This window comes from Pezoporus flaviventris, unplaced genomic scaffold (genome assembly GCF_033815535.1).
Source record: "Pezoporus flaviventris isolate CSIRO_AGI_PZ_B2104156 unplaced genomic scaffold, CSIRO_AGI_Pfla_v1 ptg000037l, whole genome shotgun sequence".
Classification (NCBI taxonomy): Eukaryota; Metazoa; Chordata; class Aves; order Psittaciformes; family Psittacidae; genus Pezoporus; species Pezoporus flaviventris.
The window spans coordinates 10,456,299-10,475,274 of record NW_026892585.1 but is presented as its reverse complement, the minus strand read 5'-3'; the positions used below and the strand labels follow the sequence as shown (position 1 = coordinate 10,475,274).

Here is an 18,976-nt window from a genome sequence, read left to right as displayed (position 1 = left end):
ATAGAGAACTTGGTTTAGTTTCTTGATTGAAACTCATTCTTTAATTAATAAATGTGAATTATGCTACTGAATTTTTGAGATGCAGTTTGAGTCCTCTATTTGTGTTCTTTTTCTTCCTTGATAACACTATTAATAGTAATTTTAATTGCTGAGCTTTAGACTTGTATCTTTGCATGTGTTAGAGTGTTTTGTTAATCCTTGTGATGATTTTGGGAAGCATTTTTAACACATATTTACAAAGTTAAAGGCAGAACTTGCAGATCTCTATTGTCATTCGATCACAACTGTCAAATTTTAACATATGGTTTTCATGTTCTCCAGTTCATTTTAAAATCTTGGCATTATTTAGCAAATGCAGAAAAACACAGTTCTAAAGACATCTCAGTACTGCACAGTAATATGAGGTTGATGAACTATTGTGTGTTGTGTGGTTTTCTATATAAACAATCAATTTTAAAATAATAAGATTTTTTTTTTCTGGATCATAATCCATCAAAACCAGTACTGTTTTGTGAATCTGAGAAATAAAACTGTACCAGTTCTGCTGGTATGGAAAGAAGAGGGATTTGCCTTTAGATTGGTTCCTCCTAGAAATTTGCTCTGAGAACTGGACTAAGATGAGGTTCTTGAGAGGTTCCTGTGTTTTCTAAAATGAAATAGCTGGTTTTAAAGCACCAACATGCTTTAAAGCATGCTATTTCAATTGGAATTTGAACAATTAATTATTTTTGAACTTTACACCAGGTTCAAACGCTGACAGCTTTTGCAAACGGAGAAGCATGAGTACTTCAGGAGAAAGATGCCAGCAGCTAGCTTCAGTGATAAAATCACATTAGTCAAACATCACTAGGCTAGCAGTAGAAAAAAACCCACCATTCTGCATGCCTGAAAGATGTCTTTAGTCTGTCACTTAGAATTTATACATAAGTAGCTGAATGATAATGACCATAATGTATTTACTATTCCAGTTTTCAAGGGACAGCTATGAGTGTCTATCTGGGTTTCATTGTTATCAGGCTAAAATGCAAAACCTGACTGAACAGCAGTACCCTAGCAGGTTTTGGGTTTTGCTCTGACTCCTGTTTGTGTCAGTGGAAGGAGGGTATGTTGTATTCCTTGCTAATCACATACAGTTCCAGGTTACATTGCATATCTTCTTGACCAGGTCCCCAGTGACATATTATCATTGTAAAATTATTACTACTTAATTTCAGTGAATCTCTAAGCAACTGCAGGTGCATTTACTTTAGCATTTTAGAGCTTTTGAAGCAATCTCCATTTACTTTCCTTCAGTTCACATTGTGGAGCTACCTCAGAGCAGATTGGATTCCTACCTCATTTGCTTTTCTCCCATAATAAACTGCAATCAAAATGAGGCACTTACAAGTTAGTAATAAAATACAAGGTACATATAAGCTAAATATCTTATAGCTACATTTGGGGTTCAGCTACATATGTGTAACTTTTTTTACCATGTTTTTGGGGGAGGAGGGTACCATGTTCCTTAAATTTGAAGATTGTCCCAGCTTAGCGTGGTTTACCTTCATGGGGCTCAGCACAGATTTCATTGCCTTGAGTAGGTGAGCAGTAGTACTAATAGCAAAAATCACCCATCAGACTTACGACAGCTCTGCTGTCTTTGATGTTGTCTTCTTGAGTGATGTGTTTATTTAAGACAAATAAGTAAGCTATCTCCATGAGTCCTACTTGAAAAAGCTCCAGATTTGTTCTGGAGGTGGAGTATCTCTTTTCTTTTCAAGTACGTGTTGATGGATTAAGGGAGAATGCAGGCAGGCCCTAACTGTCAATTGCCTATAAGCAAAAAGCCTTGACTAAAGATAGAGCATCTCTCAGTGCTGAAAGGGAAACCTGGATTATACACACATCTGAGTTGTCCTTTTACACCTCATACACTTACCACTTATTCAGGTCACATTTTCTGAATGCATTTACTGCTTTTTCCTTCAACCCACGGAATATTGACTGTAAGGCTTTGAATGTTTTATATATAAAAATGAAAGAATTGATAAGGAACATCTGTGTCAACAGATATATGGGAGCAGTGACAGTGAATTTCAGCAATACTGAGGATTTTATTATATAGTGCAAATTCATTTTGGCAGCCTGTCTTACTTCTGCTGCTGTGAATCAGAAGGCAGATGACTTACGTCCACTGATCTGAAATTAGCCCACCACCACATCCCTTGTGTATCCTTCAGTGTCCCATGTGCCTTTTATTTTTCTGAAATACTGTGGAAATGTTATTTCCCACATTTTACAGATGAGGAATGGATATACACAGTCCTGAACACATCTCAGGTGAAACTAAGCATTTAAGTGAGATTTTTGAGATCCTTACATTCTTACCTTAAGATTACTACATGGTTAATGGAGTAACATCATAATCATGGTAATGATAATCATAGTCAAATATCAGAGTCGTAATCACCCTCTTGAAGTGCCTTTCTGTTGACTATAATTGAGGGTAATTTGTCTACCATCTTGTGATCCTCAAGTCAAGGGTGTAATGGTAGTTGAGGTGAATGTGACTCATAAGGTTAGTTTCTAGAATCACCCCATGCGTGCATGGCAGAGCAAGGAATGCCACAATGTGAGTTCATTTTTCAGTGAGAAATCCTTTCTTTGACTATCTTCACTATCTCACAGGGTCACATGTTCTGTTGCAGTTGGTATCAGTAGTAACTGTTAAATGAATTTTATGTGGCAACTGTGTTTTGATAATTTCTGGTTTATTGTAACTGGAGGATGGGCTGAGTGCAGTGAACAGTAGTCATCTTCCGAAAAACAGCTTTCTGCTCAAATACTGGCAGCTGTAACACCTTCAGGAGACTAAGGAGTAAATGAGCACAAAGATACAACTTCTTAGCTCTTCCATACAACCATTTCTTCATATATAAATTTGAAGTGAAGTGTGTGGAAATGTTGAGATCATAGGGCTTTTTCATTTACCTTAACTTTTTAATTTTTTAATGTTAAACTCTCCCAACTGACGTCTTGAATAGCAGGTGATCAACTGGGTAAATGAAAATAACTTCAAAATATAGTCGCATGATGATAGTGATTGGCTGATTTCACTCACCAGCCAAATCTTATTCAGTTTTATCCTACAGCGTTCTATAATGATCCTTTTTTAATCTAGACAGTATAGCCAATACTTGGTGTGATGTGTGCAAGTGGGATCATGCACACAAACTTGTGGCCTGCATGGAATACTAAAGAGTTCAAGAGATACATTGTGCAAAAGTAATTCTAGAAGGCAAATCCTTTTACAGGACTGCAGTCGATTAGATAGATTTGTCATTTTTAGGAAGTACGTGCAGTATAATAAGCTAGTAGCATTTTAATCAGAAGGCCCAAACCATGAAATTTTGATGCATTTGTGTTGTAATTGAATTTATCCCAGGTTGGATCTAGTCTTGCAAAAGAGCTGCAAGGCTAAGACAATCCCTTTATTAAAACATATTTCTTATTTTACTTTATTAGATTTCACCCCTGTGCATTTTGGTATTATTAGATTCTAATTGTCTGCTTAAACAGCACGAGTTAGAATGAGAGATCTTATACAAAGTGAATATTCCCAGTGGTGCTCATGGCTTGACACAAGCTATTTCTTCTGGCAAATGTTAATGCTTTGCAACCTGCTTCAAATAAGCTCAGATACAGTGAAGCGTGGCAAATTGATGGTACTATGAAGGCCTTGAAATGGTTTTGTATGTAGACATGTACAAATTGCGGTTCCAATTACATTACATTGAACATCTGCTTAGATCTAAATGTTTTGGAAATATAATCTTCCATCAGGAGAGATTACTGTCAATTCCGCTTCTAATGCTATCAAATCCTAGTATTAAGTTACGTGATATTACACGACAGGTACTGATGTTGAGGTTCAAGAAACCCTCAACACAGGGTTGAGGGGTTGAAGTTGGGTATGACTCAAAATAGATCAGAATGTTTGAAGATATTTTGTTACCCGAGTGAACTGTTTCATGCCTTTTGGGTGAACTGGTGCAAGATTTTAAGCAAAGAAATCAGTCCTTAGTCAACTTCTCTCAGCAGCTATATGCTTTAGTCAACTGATCTGTAAAAGGAATGAGGCCGTTTCTCTGGAGAGCATGTAAGTTTCTGTCTCTATATAGACTCTGTGAACTCTCCAGATTCCTGGAGATTGCGCTGGGAGCAGAGAGGAAGAAAGCATGTCAGAAGAGACTTGATGGGGCTTATATTCAGCATGTAGTTGCCTGAATATAAGTTTTCAAGGATAATGTTCATGGTAATTCCACATGGAGTTGATGATCCTGCCGTTTGTTGAGGCTTAGCCCTGGTACCGGCTTTCTGGGGTGTCCTGACAGGGCAAAATAAAGTTCAGGCTTCTTGTACGCCAGGTCTGACCACGAATGGGAACAGGATGTGGAAAATCAGTGCAGAAATGCAAATTTAATGTTTTATCAGGTTCTCTGTGGTTTTAGGAGCATAGTTTGAACTTCCTAGTTTTTTTCACATTTCTGTGCTTAAGGAAATGAATAGTGCTTTCCTAAGATTCATTTCTATTAAGCAGTTGATGTATATTTTCCAGCTGAATGAGATTTCATTATGGGAATATCAATAAAATGTATAGTATAATAGCCAGTGACATTACTGCAGGCTATTGTTAAGTCTGTGCATTAGCACTTAATGCTGCAATATTTCTGTTGTGTTTTATAAATTCAGGTCCTGTATTTTCATTGTTAAGGTTAATGGCAGAGGAGTGTTAAAGTAAGAGAAGACTGGAAACACTGCAATGTTCATAGGAAGCATTGTATTTAAAAACCTGCATTGGTTTTGCTCACAGTTACATATATTCAAATACTAATTGCTTCTTACACTGAATTCCCACAGAGCATCTAATGCACATTATTGACTATGAAATGTAGCATTTTCTAAACTATGTCCTTTTCTTTAAATGAGGATAGTTTCTGAAATAAAATCACCTCTTTCATGTGTACACTCATAGCTCTGAAATACAGTGCCTGGCTTTAGTTTCTTTTTGCTTTATTTCAACTTGGAGAGAAATTTTATGGTTAGGTAATAAAACTCATGAAATTAAATGTTAATAATGGAAAAGTGGATAATAATAGTTAAGTACCAAACTGCTAGAAAGGAGTGGAAGATACTGATACGAAGTGGGAACTTATTTTCCACCTAAATATGCTTCCCCATACAAGTTGGGCAAGTAGCACTCTTGAATCCCAAGTCCTTGGTTTATGCACAGTTAGGATTTCTCAGATGCTTTTGTTACAAAGGCAAGTGTTAATGAGGCAGACCATAAATCAGGAAGAATCTTCACGTGCCAGAGTCTCTCTCGATGAAAGTTCCTTTGGCTGCCAGGACATAAAGCACTGAGGAAGGAAACCCCAACCCTCAAGCTGAACAGCATCTATACTGTTCAGCAGTGTAGGCTGCCTGTGTTTCTCCACTTCACTCCTTTGACTTAAGTCAAAATGCCATAGTTCAAACCACAGTCTTTGTTCCTTTTCTAAAGGGTTACAAAGGTCAGTGCAAGAGTATGCAGGAATAAACCACTTATGAGGAGCTGTGTAGTGAATCTCTGCCTGCAGCAGTCTGAGGGTCTGCAGGGAGATGCTCCCATCTGGATGCAGTTTACAGTACTAAGCAGGTGCCAGTGTTAAGTGGCATTCCTATAAGGATGAGCAAGTTTTGGGGTCCTGGGAAGGGCTAAGTTACTCTGAGCTGACAGACTACCTCTAACAAAACAATGAATGATGTATAAATAAACCACAGCACTTACACGGCAGGTGAAAGATGGATGGAGTACTTAAAAGAAGGCTCTTGGGAACTGAGCGTGGCATGCAAGATTGGAAAACCTATACTCATTACATACTTTGTACTGGGAGAAACAGGTGAGGTCCTCAAGGACTGTCAGAAACAAAGTGATATATTAGTATGATGGTACAATGCTGTTGTTAATGGTTCCTTTGCTTACTATTAGCCCAGCAGTAATTCTGTGAATATTTGAGGCTTCCTAACTGTTGAGATTTCTTTTTGTTCTATAAATATATTCTTGCCATAACATGCGTGCCTATCTGAGAAAACACATGATTTCTATAGCAGAACTATTGAAGGTGTTCTTACTATTCAGTATTGTTAGAGATCACACGTTTTGAAATAACAGTTCTGCTAGGTGTTGGACAAACACCTCAGTGCATTTTTCAATCCAGAGTTGCAACTGTGTATGACTTATTCCTATACCACATGGCAAAAAGGTATTTATGAAAAATCTCCGTCATACAAAGCCCCAGGGAAACCATCAGAATTTTCTCTTCATCATTGCCAGCTCTGTAAGCAAGTCTGGATATGATCCCTGAATGTAATGAACAGATGAGATGTTTACAGAATTGTGATGAAAACACTGGCAGTGGAAAGGTTCTCAGTATTTTCTCCCCAACAGTCTCCCACTTGTGGCACATAGTGCTTTAAGGCGTGGTGGTCCTGGCTTATTACTGCTATAGGAAACACTTACATTCATTTGCAGCTTTCCACAAAAGAAAACATCTGGAAACTTATTTTGCCATCTAATATGAGAGAGAAGTCACAATGAAGTAAAATAAAATGAAAGCTTTTCATGAGACGTTCTTGACACCAAAATAATGTAACCCATGTACAACCCAAAACACTTCATTTTTACATTCACTTCAATTTTTGAAAAATATTTGTAATTAGGCTTGTCCATGTTTTTTGAGCGAAGAACTGCAAATGTGATATTTAAATGCTGAGTTTGTAATAATGTGAAGTAGGAAAAATGTTATCAAAACCCTGTGATTTATAACACCATTACTAGCAGTAAATTACTGGCAATTCTGACTGAAAGAAACAAAGCCTGTCAGTGTTTCAGCCTGTTGCAGTAATAAAAGCAATCTGTTTCTATAGCATCTTCCAGGTGATCATTGTGGAGTTATCAGTGATGTACATGAAAAGTATGCTCCAGCTGGAGATAGACTCTTTGATCCCAGAGCCAGTGCTTTGAATTCAGACCAGGAAGAGCCAGGTCTCGTATCCAAATAGTAGTACAGCCAACCATCTTTCCTTAAATACTTCTGTGAATGTAGGATTTACACATTCAAACCCACCAAAAATGTGGTTTTGCAATCACATTTCAGTTCTTGGGGAAAAAAACACATCTGAAAAGTATATGTATTTTTTAACCAGTAAGGACAGAGTTTCTACTCTGCCACGTTTCCAGACTAGTGATGCAGGGAGGTGGTCAGGGATCTGTGGTCAGGGATCTATACTCGGGCACCTGAGGAAAGGGGCCTGATTTCTGAGCACCAAGAAGGCCCCCTGAAGTCAGGGTCAGGTCTGCAACCTTGAAAATGAGAGAATTTGTGCAGCTAATTAATTACAAACTTGTGTCCTTGCATTTTTTATATGTTTTGGCCTGAGTTGTAATATTTGTTCTCCTCATCTCCTTGCTATTCGTTATAAAAGTTAATTATGCCATATGCTGATCAGCCCCTCTGAAATACTTGCTTCTCCACAAGAGTTAAAAAACTGATTCTTTAGTAGAATATGTTCTGCTATTAGAATAAAAGTGCCTTCTTTTACTCTCATTATTTTCCAATACATCTGATGAAAACATTTGAGATTTATATAGACGTATTTAGCAGCTGTCTCATATTTACCTAGGCTGTGAGGTATAAATTGAATTTAGAACTTTTTCTCAAGAATAAGTACGTGTTTGACGATAAGACAATGACAAAGGTGTTTCTGCTCTGTCACAAATGGTTTTCATTGTTTAATATGTTTTGGAGTAGTTAATGTCTTTTGTGCATTTTACTGTGGCCGATTTAGCAGCAAAGACTTTTTCGTTTTTACTTTGTAGCAGCGAGTGCTAAGGGAAGTAAAACATCAGTATGAGAACGACTCTGAGTATCAGCGTCATATCTTCCATTAATGAATTTATAAGATGATTTAGGAAATTGAATTAATAAAAACATTAATTGCCTGGTTCATGTCGGCCACAGAAACAGTTTGCTGAGTAGATGCTCAGGGAGGAAGAGGGCGAGGCCAGAACTTGAATAAGAGAATGTCATAGGATGCCTGGGAGGAGCTCACTATGGTGACTATATTCTGTGCCAGTATTGTGAATCACTAAAAGAATCCTGGAAACTTATCCAGGAATCCTGGTGAAGTCTCATCATTTTTATGCTCACTTTTAGACTACTTTTGGTCTAATGTGCAGGTGTCATAATTTAAGATCTTTGGTATTTCAGTTAATGGATGACAAGAAGTAGGATTTCCGTTGGGATGCTTACACAGATCTTCACAGGAGGAAGAACCTCTGTGAAAGGGGTTGTCCAAAACCTTAGTAAAAGTATATTGCTGGTGTAGGAAATTAATGGGTATGGTTACTCATACAGGAGTTGAGGAAAAGCTGATAAATGAGGGCTCCTACCTTCTAAAGACATCTGCTAGTGACGTCAGCCATACAAAAGGTGTAAGGGACAAGAATGAAATGTACAGCAAAACTGAAGGAAGGACAACTGAGAAACTCTGGAAAGCTAATACAGTGTCAAACTTAAGAGTTAAATAAAAAATGACGTGGCCAACTCCCTGCTTCCCCAAACGCGTACAAAACCTATATGTATCTGTATACCAACATGAGACATGCAAGGGAAAAAATAGATGACTTGAAATTCTTGGCAAAGAAGGAGGATCTTGACATAGTAGCCATTACCAAAGAATGTTGGAATGGCAAAAATCAATAGGAGAGTTTAATACATGGCTATAAACTGAGCAGGAAGGACTGATTAGGTCATGGAGCTGGGGGAACAGTATTAGGACTGTCGAGCCTTCTGATCAGGAAACGGATATTGAGTCCAAATCATTGGAGGAGATCAAGGAATCAACTAAGCCTAATGAGGTAGTAATAATGGGTGACTTCAACTACCTTCAGCTGGTCAAATGTCACAGTGGATAGAGCACACGGGAAGCAATTTCTCATCACCCTGAATGACTGTCTTTTTGAAACATTTAGTTCTAGAGCATGCAAATGGAATGGCAATTTTTGACTTAAGTGACCTAGAGGAACACAGGTAAGATACTCTGAAGTCTTTTATCAGAGCAAGACTTTGGGGTTAAAGTCATGGCTACTGTAAAACTTAAATTCAGTATTGAAGAACCAATGGTTAGTTTATAGAACCAATATTAGACTGGAGAATGTAAAAACTCTTGAGGTAAAAGATACTAACTAAAAAAAAAAAAGGAAATTATATCCTTACCATCAACATGGAATCCAGTTGTAGTGCTCTGTGGTAGAACAAGAGACAACAGCCAAGTAGAAAAGCAAGAAGTATTTGAATATAGTTAAATGGATCGGGACTTTTTTTTAACCAAATACATATGCTTCAGGCATCAAACCCCCATCCCTAGGGATGTCAATAAAGAGTAATTTTTTATACAGCATGTGTGTAAAAAGCTGTGAATCTGTGGCATCAGAAGGACGTCACCTTGCACCCACAAATAAAAGTTTACCAGGGCAAACAATCTGTGAGACATGGGGCTAGCAGAAAGCAGGAATGGAGAAAAAGGACGTTCCACTGAACTGTGGTTGTCTTTTGTTGTATTCATTTAGTATCACAGCTGTGGAGCTGAAGATGTAAGGGACTGTAACATAATCAAAATAAGGAACTGGGAGTAAAGAGGTAAACTAACAAGCAACCAGAAACAAAACAAACCCAAAGAAAACAACAGACAATCAGATTTCACTCATTCTAGAATTTTTAAAGAATCATAGAATGGTTTGGGTTGGAAAGGGCCTTAAAACTCATCCAGTTCTAACCCCCTGCCATGGGCAGGGACACCTCACAGTAGATCATGTCACACAAGGCTCTTACTTTCATTTAAATCATGTGACGTTCCAGCATGAAATGATGAGCTTCTTCAAATATGAGAGGTAGATGCAGGTAAAGTGAAGCTAGATGTTATTCACTGGTAAAATACTTTCATGGCTCATATTGTAGAGAGAGGGCATTACTTTATTCAGGTGACCCCTGTATGGTAGAAGCTGTGTATGGAAAGAAGAGTAATAAAGTTATTAGTTGTTAAAGACCACTTTCATTGGCAACAGGACTTGGAAATAGTGGCACTACTGCATAGAAAAAAAAGGAGGGGGGAGAAGGGGAAGCATATTTATATGCATAACATTCTGCTGTGAACCATCATTCCAGAAATATGAGACCAAGCAGATACAGGCATCGGACAGGGATGCATTTTCGAATTTCCAATAAGTTAACCTCTTTTCATTTGGAAAGCGGTACTTTTAGGATGTGAGATGAGATATCAATATGGCATTGTGTTCACAACATGCACTGTTACTTCTTCAGGGGGTGATTATGACCCTAGCTCTGTGTTCAACATGTAGAGGAAAAACAGTATGATTATTTTCTTGTGGTTTGGAGGCACGAATAGTAATTACATTTACCAACAGCCGGCTATCTTGTGGCTACAAAAGTATGGAGAAAATGTTACATCATTTCCTTTGTGGCCCTGAAAGTCCTTTTCACTAAACTGTAGATGAAAACATGAGAGAGTGGTATCTGTACAAATGCATATTTCGAATGCATAGCTCTGCATTAAATAGAACTTTTTGAACTCAGAGAGGAGAGCACCGATGGCATGTTTGATGTGATCTGATTCCAGCATCTCCTTTGATTGGGATTTGGAAGCTGATTGTACCTTAGGTAGCACCTAGAATGGATTTGAAACCTTGCTGGAAGTTCAAAAAGAAAATGCATTGTTGTGAGTGGTTGCTTATGTGCATGATGAGTTACATTAAAGTTGAAATGAGCCTTAAAATAATTGCAGAATTTTCCAGATGTTCACTTAGGTAGCCGAACACCCTATTATCCACATAAAAAAAAGGCAGAGACAATACCTCCGATTCTCCTACCTGCCATTTGTGCTGCTGCAACAAGAATACAATAAAATATTTTGCTTCCTTAGCATCTAAGAAAGCCATTCATTTTTGAGAGGTGAAAGGAAAATTAATGCTTGTTATTAATATTCATGGTTATGTTTCACAACTTTTGTTACTTTGCCATATAATCTTGTTAGTGGGAGAACCCGATTGTATATGTATTGTTGGATTTATCAGTTAAGGGACCTGTCATCAAGCATCAGATATTCTTACAAGTTATGGAGTGTCCAAGAAAAAACAGATTTATTTAAATTATCCAGAAGCCATATCCTCATGGTGATAATTTTTCTAGCTGTTTTTAGATAGAGAAATAGGTACTCACACGTAAGTCCCAAATAAAGCTACCACACATGTTAATAAGAAATATTAATAATGTCATACTACCTTAAGGACCAGTACAGCCATAGAAAAATGAGTTTCACCTTTTTCCTTGAAGGATCTGCAAAAGCTGAAAAATAGTTTTGTACCACTCACTGTATGTACCATATGATCTTGTAAAGAATGAGTCTGAAGTCCCAAGTGGTCAAAGATAAAGCCCCTACTTGAATCTTAATTTTCAGCCTTGCAAGTAATTTCAAGAAGATCAAATTTAAAAGTGTTTCTGCAGCCATATTGCATTTTCATGTAATCATTAAGTTTCTTCTGAAGTTTCTTCTCTTTATTTTTCCTTACATTTCACTTAGCTTTTAAGTCAGACTTGAAAGAGGCTCAAATACTGAAAGAAAAATTACAATATTGAGCCAAACATGCAAAAAAGTAGTGTCGGGTGAATAATTGTTTTGAACAAGGTGAGAATACAAGAAATCAACAAGTAAGTAGAGTTAATATTTGATCCTCCTTGTGAAAGCAGACAGCTGAAGGATTTTAACTCTGCCTGTTAAAAAAACTGTAAGCACTTTTTAACTTGCAGTTATTAACAACATTAGGGGAAAAGAGCAAAATTAATCATTGAAGTTTTTATAGCTGAAGTACCATGAGTTTCAAAGCAGGTGATGTAAGTATCCACCATAGTTTTTCTCATGACAAGCAAAGAGGAAATGATGAAACAGCTGAGAATATATATGATGAAATATATTAAATTGCCCTTGGTTTGCATTACACAAGTAAAACGTTAAGATCTTTGGTTTAAGATTCTTTGTGGACTTTCTTGCGTATAGCATTGGGAAAACAATAGTGAAGCAATTTTTTAATTAAATTCTTTTATTCTCTGAGGTTAGAAGACAATCATATGAGCTGTAGTTTGAATCAAGTAAGGTACTAACCTATACTGGCTAGATAGATTTGAAATACAGTGAGTTCTGTAGGTTTTATCCATCACCGAATAATGTTTTCTTTTTGTAACATGGGCAAATTTGATACTGTCTCCATACACAATCCGTAATCCCAAAGCAGAACTGTAGCAGCTAATGATAGAGAATTACATATATCCTGCATTGTGTATATAATATCTATATAAAATTTCAAATTCAGTGTGCAAGAAAACACAAACGTTTTAAGAAAAGATTAGTAGCAAAGCACAGGAATCAGAACCGATGGCACAAATCAGAGCAACCTTATCTTTTACTGATTTCTGTACAATGCAGAGATGTTTTTACTGTTTCATGATGTGTCCTTTTTTTTTCTTGCCAATAGAAGAGTCTTTTCCTTTACAGTTCCAAGTGTCAGGAGGAACGACAAAAAAAGTATGAACAGGTAAAACAAAATCCTACATAAGCTGAGTGCGTCACAAATAACAGCAAGGCACTGCTAGTGCTTTTGTTCTGATAAGATTACAAAATAGTGACATCAGGTTTCCTTTTCATTAACCAGGAGATAGATGAAAGGTTCCTTCTTTAATGTACAAAGTGATTATACTTTGATAAAATGAAATGACATGAAAAGATTATTACTGAAGGACAGAAGACTGTCCTTCTGACTCTTTTACAGCAGTCTCATTATAGTCAGTGTAAAATGCCACCTAAATATTACTTTCATTCATAAAATCCCAAATGGTGACAGGTAATAAAGTAACAGAGGATTTCTAGCCTGGAACATAAACCATATGGAAAATAAAACAAGCATCTACTGATGTCTGTCATCTCTTACATGATCCTCTTGGTGCGTCAGTTCCTTATGCTGAGCAAAGGTGAATGCAAAGGGGATAGAGGGCTCTACCACATCAGGAGGATTGTGACTATTTCAGTGGTGTAAAACAACAGAGAAGTCCTCCAAGTTCTATCTCTTACTTTGTCCTCAGACTTTCCTTGTCTTTGATGATAATGGACACGAGCATTGCATTCTCCCAAAGGCTCTAGTGCAGTATTCTCACATGTTTCCTTCATAGCTTTTAGAATGTAGATGAGGAGGAGTTAGTGATGTTGTTTTTTCATTTTCTTTTAGGGAATCCTAATAGTAGAACACATGAAACAGGAAATTGCACAGTTCTTATAAACAGTGTTGCTGGTGTTGGGAAAAGAAACGGTCTTTGGCCCGATTAATTTCTGGGGGTTGTTTCTTCAAAAAAAGAGAGTAGACTTGGATATACCAGTACAGGCTTAATAACTGTGAAAAATAAAAGTAATAAGAGTAATGACATTACAGTGGTTTTGGGAAACTTATTTATCTGAGAGGGAAAGTGAAGCCTGTACTTACAGTGAATGGAAAGGAAGCTCGACTGCATCTTAAGTAGTTATTTTAAAATGGAATAAAAGTTAAGCCTCGAAGACACTGCAGGTTTTTCTTAGGGACGTGGAATTTGGTTCTGACAGAAGGAGATGTTTTTAAAGTAATCTAAGTCTGCCTTCCTTTTGTGAAGCCCTGAGTGTCTGCTAGAGAACCTATATGTTTTTCTTTAACCAGGCGGTGCTAATTTAAGGTACAGGCTTTAATTTGCTGTCTAAAGAACTGCTTATGCACCTGAGTACTCTGTTGATTTCAAGTTCAAGTAAGTGTGTTTTCTTGAATTCAGGTCACAAAAAATCTATTAAATGTGTAAAGAAAACCCATGTAACTAAGTTACAGGGAAAGGAGGACAGACTTTCATTACTGTTTGATTAAGGGCATAACTGGAAAGATTCTAAATATGAGCTAAAACAAGCAATTATATTTTCCAATTCTGTCATTTAGAAGAAAATTCTGGATGTCTTACTTGAATGTCTACCAAAATTGGCGTTAACCTTCCAAAGGAGAAATAGAATTAATGATTTGGTACAGCGCCAAACAATTAGACCAGTGAACAGACATTCTTCCATCAGCATCTATTATCGGAAATATCTAGATTTCCAAATGTCAGCTAAATAGACTCACCCCACAAGCTAAGAGAAAGCTGACCTGGCCTTTGACACCACCTGTTCAGGAATGGGAATTTCTTAAGCATGCTATTCTACATAGATAAAAAGTTCACAAAATTTGACCTGGAAAGAATGGTTAAAGGAATTAGTTTTGTTTAGTCTAGAAAAGAGCAGACTGAGGGAGGATGTGATTACAATCTTCCAGGATGCAAAAGAATGTTATAAAGATGCTAGCGATTGGTTTTCTGTGCCCAGTTGGGGAAAAGACAAGAATAAAGATGTTGAATACAAAACAAAGGTATTAAGGTAATGTATTAGGAGAAAAATTTCGAAGAATAAAAATAGCAAATATGGTGAAGGCTACGTAAGAAAATTGTCATCTGACTAACTAGAAATTTTCAAGAATAATTAGACCAAAACCTGTCATTTATATTCAAGGTTGCTAGTGTTCACCGTGCAAGGTGAATAGGTAGATGTATTATATGATCACTTAGCAGTCTTTGCCCGTCTTTCATTTTCTATAGCTGCTACATTTGGCAAGGCACTCTAGACTTGTTACATTGGATAGGAAAAGATTTGGTTAATGGGAGGCTTTTTATTTGTAGAGGATACTTCAATAACAAAATAACTTCTAAGAATTCTGATTATGTGATTGAGATAACAGAGCGGCAGGGTAAAAGGTAAGGAAATCATAAAGATTACTTACTGGCTTTGGGGCAGCATTGTATTAACAGTAGCAGTGAGTTTGCTATTAAACATTTTCTGTGTTACTTGAGAATTTTGGTATCATACATTGTTTCCTGGTTGAAGTGAATAACAGAAAGCTGGAAACTGTGATGAATAGTCATCCCATACAGATATACATGGGGCTGAAGCATGACGTACACCCACTTGAAAGAACAGAAATAACATCAAAATTATGTCAGCTTTCCTAAACATTTGTAAGAACTAAGTAAACTTGGGTTGACAGTAGGGGCTGTAGTGATAGGACAAGGAGTAATGGGTTAAAACTTAAACAGGGGAAGTTTAGATTGGATATAAAGAGGAAGTTCTTTACTGTAAGGGTGGTGAGGCACTGGAATGGGTTGCCCAGGGAAGTTGTGAATGCTCCATCCCTGGCAGTGTTCAAGGCCAGGTTGGACAGAGCCTTGGGTGACATGATCTAGGGTGAGGTGTCCCTGCCCATGGCAGAGGGTTGGAACTAGATGATCTTAACGTCCTTTCCAACCCTGACTATTCTGTGATTCTGTTCTATGATTCTAACTTTTCATAGTGTGATCCATCAAGGTCTCAAAAACAACTGAATAAAAGCGGAAAAAAAACAGCAGACCAGCACTACAGAGCATAAGTTATGTATACATACTGCAGGAAAAAATGAAAGCGGGTGAAGGTTTTAATTCTCATTTCATGTTGGTGCCAGTTGTTTGTTGGTGGTTGAAACCATGACATGCTTGCAGCTCAGTTTTCTATACTTGTAGTTGGCTATGAGAGCTTAGAGATACGTTAGACTTGTAAAGGCTTACTGAAGCATTTATTTAGATGCAGAAATAGAAAGTAGTGTCAAACATCAGGGCTTTCATTTTACAAATTAAGCAAATTGCTTGAGTTGTAGGTCCCTGTGTTTTCAGGTACTCTGTGAATGAACATGGTAATATTTATCTTTTTTTCCTCTCAAGTTTAGGAACTGATTATATTATTTATATTATGTATGTATTACATACATGCTTTGTTGTTGTTTTTTTTCTAGGTGCTGCACAATGGACTTGTGATGGAAATGAATCATCCAACAGCTGGGAGGATAGCTGTTCCAGGTTAGGTGTTTAATCCTTTTTTCTAAATGGAGCTTGAAATGAAAATGCTACGTGACATCCTGAGTAGTTCTGGAGCTTAGCTGAGGACATGACATATCTTCACATTTCACTCAAATGAACAGAAGTTAACCAGGAAGACATTTGTGCTCATACTCATACTGGTAGCAGCAAAATGGGTTAAAATGTGTGTCAGAATAGCTTCTGGTTTTCGTCGGTCAATTGTCATAAAACGTGAACATGGATTTGATAATATCTGCAAACTCCCACTGCTAGAAATATTACTGCTAAATCATCTACACGAATATGTGAATCTGTTTTTGATTTAGGTTGCTTTTGCAAGTTACACAGGCTTCTTTTAGGGACATTTCTTTTGTACAATAAAAACTCCAAAAACCAAAGAAGAGGGAAGTTCATACTGAAAGTTTTATCACACTCTTTCGTTTAATGAGATTAAACGTGAAGCTCTGTAATGATGAAGTCTTAAATAGCTATTTTGGAATTTCAAAGAGTATAGAAGTAATGAACTAGTCTCTCCTCTTTTAAGTTCTAAGTGGATCAGGAGTTGGAGCTGGTGTAGCTTTGCTTCTATTAGAGTTAGTTATGGAATGAGGTTAGGTTCATCCAGAGCGACATATTCTTGTACGGATCCTCGCAGTTGGCTGTGTTTTGACAACTGAGCCTTATCTGACAATCTACTAGATCCTGGGTCAACTTTTTCTGCTTCTCTGTGCTTTTCTCTCTCCAAGCCACTTTGAGAATTGTTTCCTCCTTCATTCAAATCAAAGCACTGTGTCATTTTATTTTTATAACATCTTCTCCTTACACTGTGATTTTCTGCGCCAATTTCACCCTCTGACACAGCATCCAGTTCTCATCAATTTCAGTTGACTTGAGCACATGTAATGGTAAGAAGAATTTGACCCATAGAATTTATCTTAATTTGCACATCCTGGAATCACACTGGGATGCAGAAAGAACTATTTGAAAGAAATCAATCCCATATTAGATCATGTTTTCTGCATGAATAGAGGGGGTGTTTTGTGTGCGTGTATGCGTATGCTTCATATTTGCTCTTTATCACAGTTTGCATTCCACATTTGGACCCATTAGGCTTGGATGTTTGGGTGGTTGTATTCAGAAGAGCTTCTCACATTTAAATACAGAGATCTGGAAATAGCAATCCTTCTTTTTTTTTTTTTTTTTTAGATTCTAACAGAAACGTAATTCTGGTTTATTTATCCAAAAATGAAAAGACTAATAAGGGTTTTGATTTAATTCTTTTTAAAGAAGTAGGCAGAAAAGCCTTGCAGATGGTAGAGAAAGCGCGTAAGGTTTTCACGTTGCATACAATGTATAATCTATCTTAGAGAAAGCAAATACTCCTTAAGGGGGTAGCTTAAACTGCAAGAAGAGGAAGGAGATGAAAGGAATGTTCTAATGTCTGTCAGCAGCGATAGAATGTATTGGCAAGAGAGTGAGTTTTTACATAGGTAAGCCATAGTATTTCCCAAATCCTTAGGTATTTTTTATTTATTAAACCAGTGACACTGCACTAAACTAAAATAAATCATCTTAATCTCTAATGGTTTGCCATTTAGTTGGGCTTCTATTAAGAGTTTTTTGTATTGAAGCAGATGGCTGAAATGATTATTAGATATTTGAGCAGGAAAAGGAGAATTCCTTCCTTTCCTGGCATGGGAGGATAAGGAGGGGAAAGGCAGGGGAGGGAGGGGTGAAGGACACTCATTCAATGTGAGTAGAATGGACCTATTGATATCACTGGAAAGACAGTGAGTGCATTGCTCTGTCCCAAAATTAAAGCACGTGAGTGAGTTGGTGGTAGGTAGTGGAAGTACCCTGGAATTGTGCTGGTCAATGTTGCTTCTCAATGACTACTTAAAATTGTAACAACTTTTTTATTTTTAATTAAATATTATTATATTTGAATGTATTATATTTGGTAGAGAACATCTTTAGTAAGCTCTCAGTTGCTGGTTTAGGGTTGCTTATTAAGCAAGATTAAGATATCAATGTGGATGTTGAAACTGAATAGACTAAAAATGTCTCTCCTTAAAGAGACTGGGGAGACTCTGGTCCCAAAAAAAAATAGGTGAATGTTATTTCTTAGCCATAATAAGCCAGATTTTAATGTGTCTTTTAGTAACTGAATTGGACATCGCACTAGAGGCTCTTGACAGAGGTCAGACTTGTGCTGCCAAGTAAATTTGTGAGTGAGACCATGTGGGCAGATTTCAGCTCCAAGTGTCGCAGCTGCCCTCTATGTCTACCACTGGTTTACAGTAGTCCTTCTCCAGGCATGGACTTTGAGAGTGGATTCAAACCTGTGCTTGAATTCTCACTTGTAGATCTTGCGTCTTGAAATTCTGAGGGATTTTGCCATTGACTTCAATGTAAGCAACATTTTTAATCTCAGACTTGATGGTTCATACTCTGCTTAAATAGCTTTTGGGATGGTTGTTGAATTTGGTAATTTGCACACATAGTCAGTGCTTTCACCCTTGCCTTTTTTTTAGAATTTCCAGCCTGATATATACTGTGTGCTGATAAGCACATCATGTGATACTGCTGGAACTGGAGTGGGAGAAGTCACAGTATTAAAACCATATTTCTATTATTTTTTCTTTTCAGAATGCATATTGGTGGTAGGAAGGATATAGACCTTGTATTTCAGTATCAAGTCTTCATTGAAAAATGCCTTTGCACATATATGCTTCTGTTAGAATTAGCAAGATAACTTAAATTCAAGTATGGATGTGAAAACTGAGATCATCTGATGATCATCTGACTAAGAGTGACTGTGTAAAAAACTGTAAGATTGTTTTAAAGAAAAATCTAGTTCTGTAGTAGTTGAGTGGTTTCACTAGGATGTTTCACACACG

At 37.1% G+C, this 18,976-nt stretch overlaps 1 protein-coding gene across 4 annotated transcripts in view; it reads left to right on the top strand.

Moving 5' to 3' along the window:
- SUGCT (succinyl-CoA:glutarate-CoA transferase) overlaps positions 1 to 18,976 on the top strand; it is a 306,203-nt gene that overhangs the window by 242,190 nt on the left and 45,037 nt on the right. For 3 of the 4 annotated variants that reach the window (XM_061464666.1, XM_061464669.1, XM_061464670.1), the window contains one exon: positions 16,013 to 16,076. The exons of the other annotated variant lie outside the window; for it this stretch is intronic. In XM_061464666.1, coding sequence (XP_061320650.1) covers positions 16,013 to 16,076 — 64 coding nt within the window. The remainder of the gene's footprint in view (positions 1 to 16,012; positions 16,077 to 18,976) is intronic. 4 annotated transcript variants of the gene reach the window in all.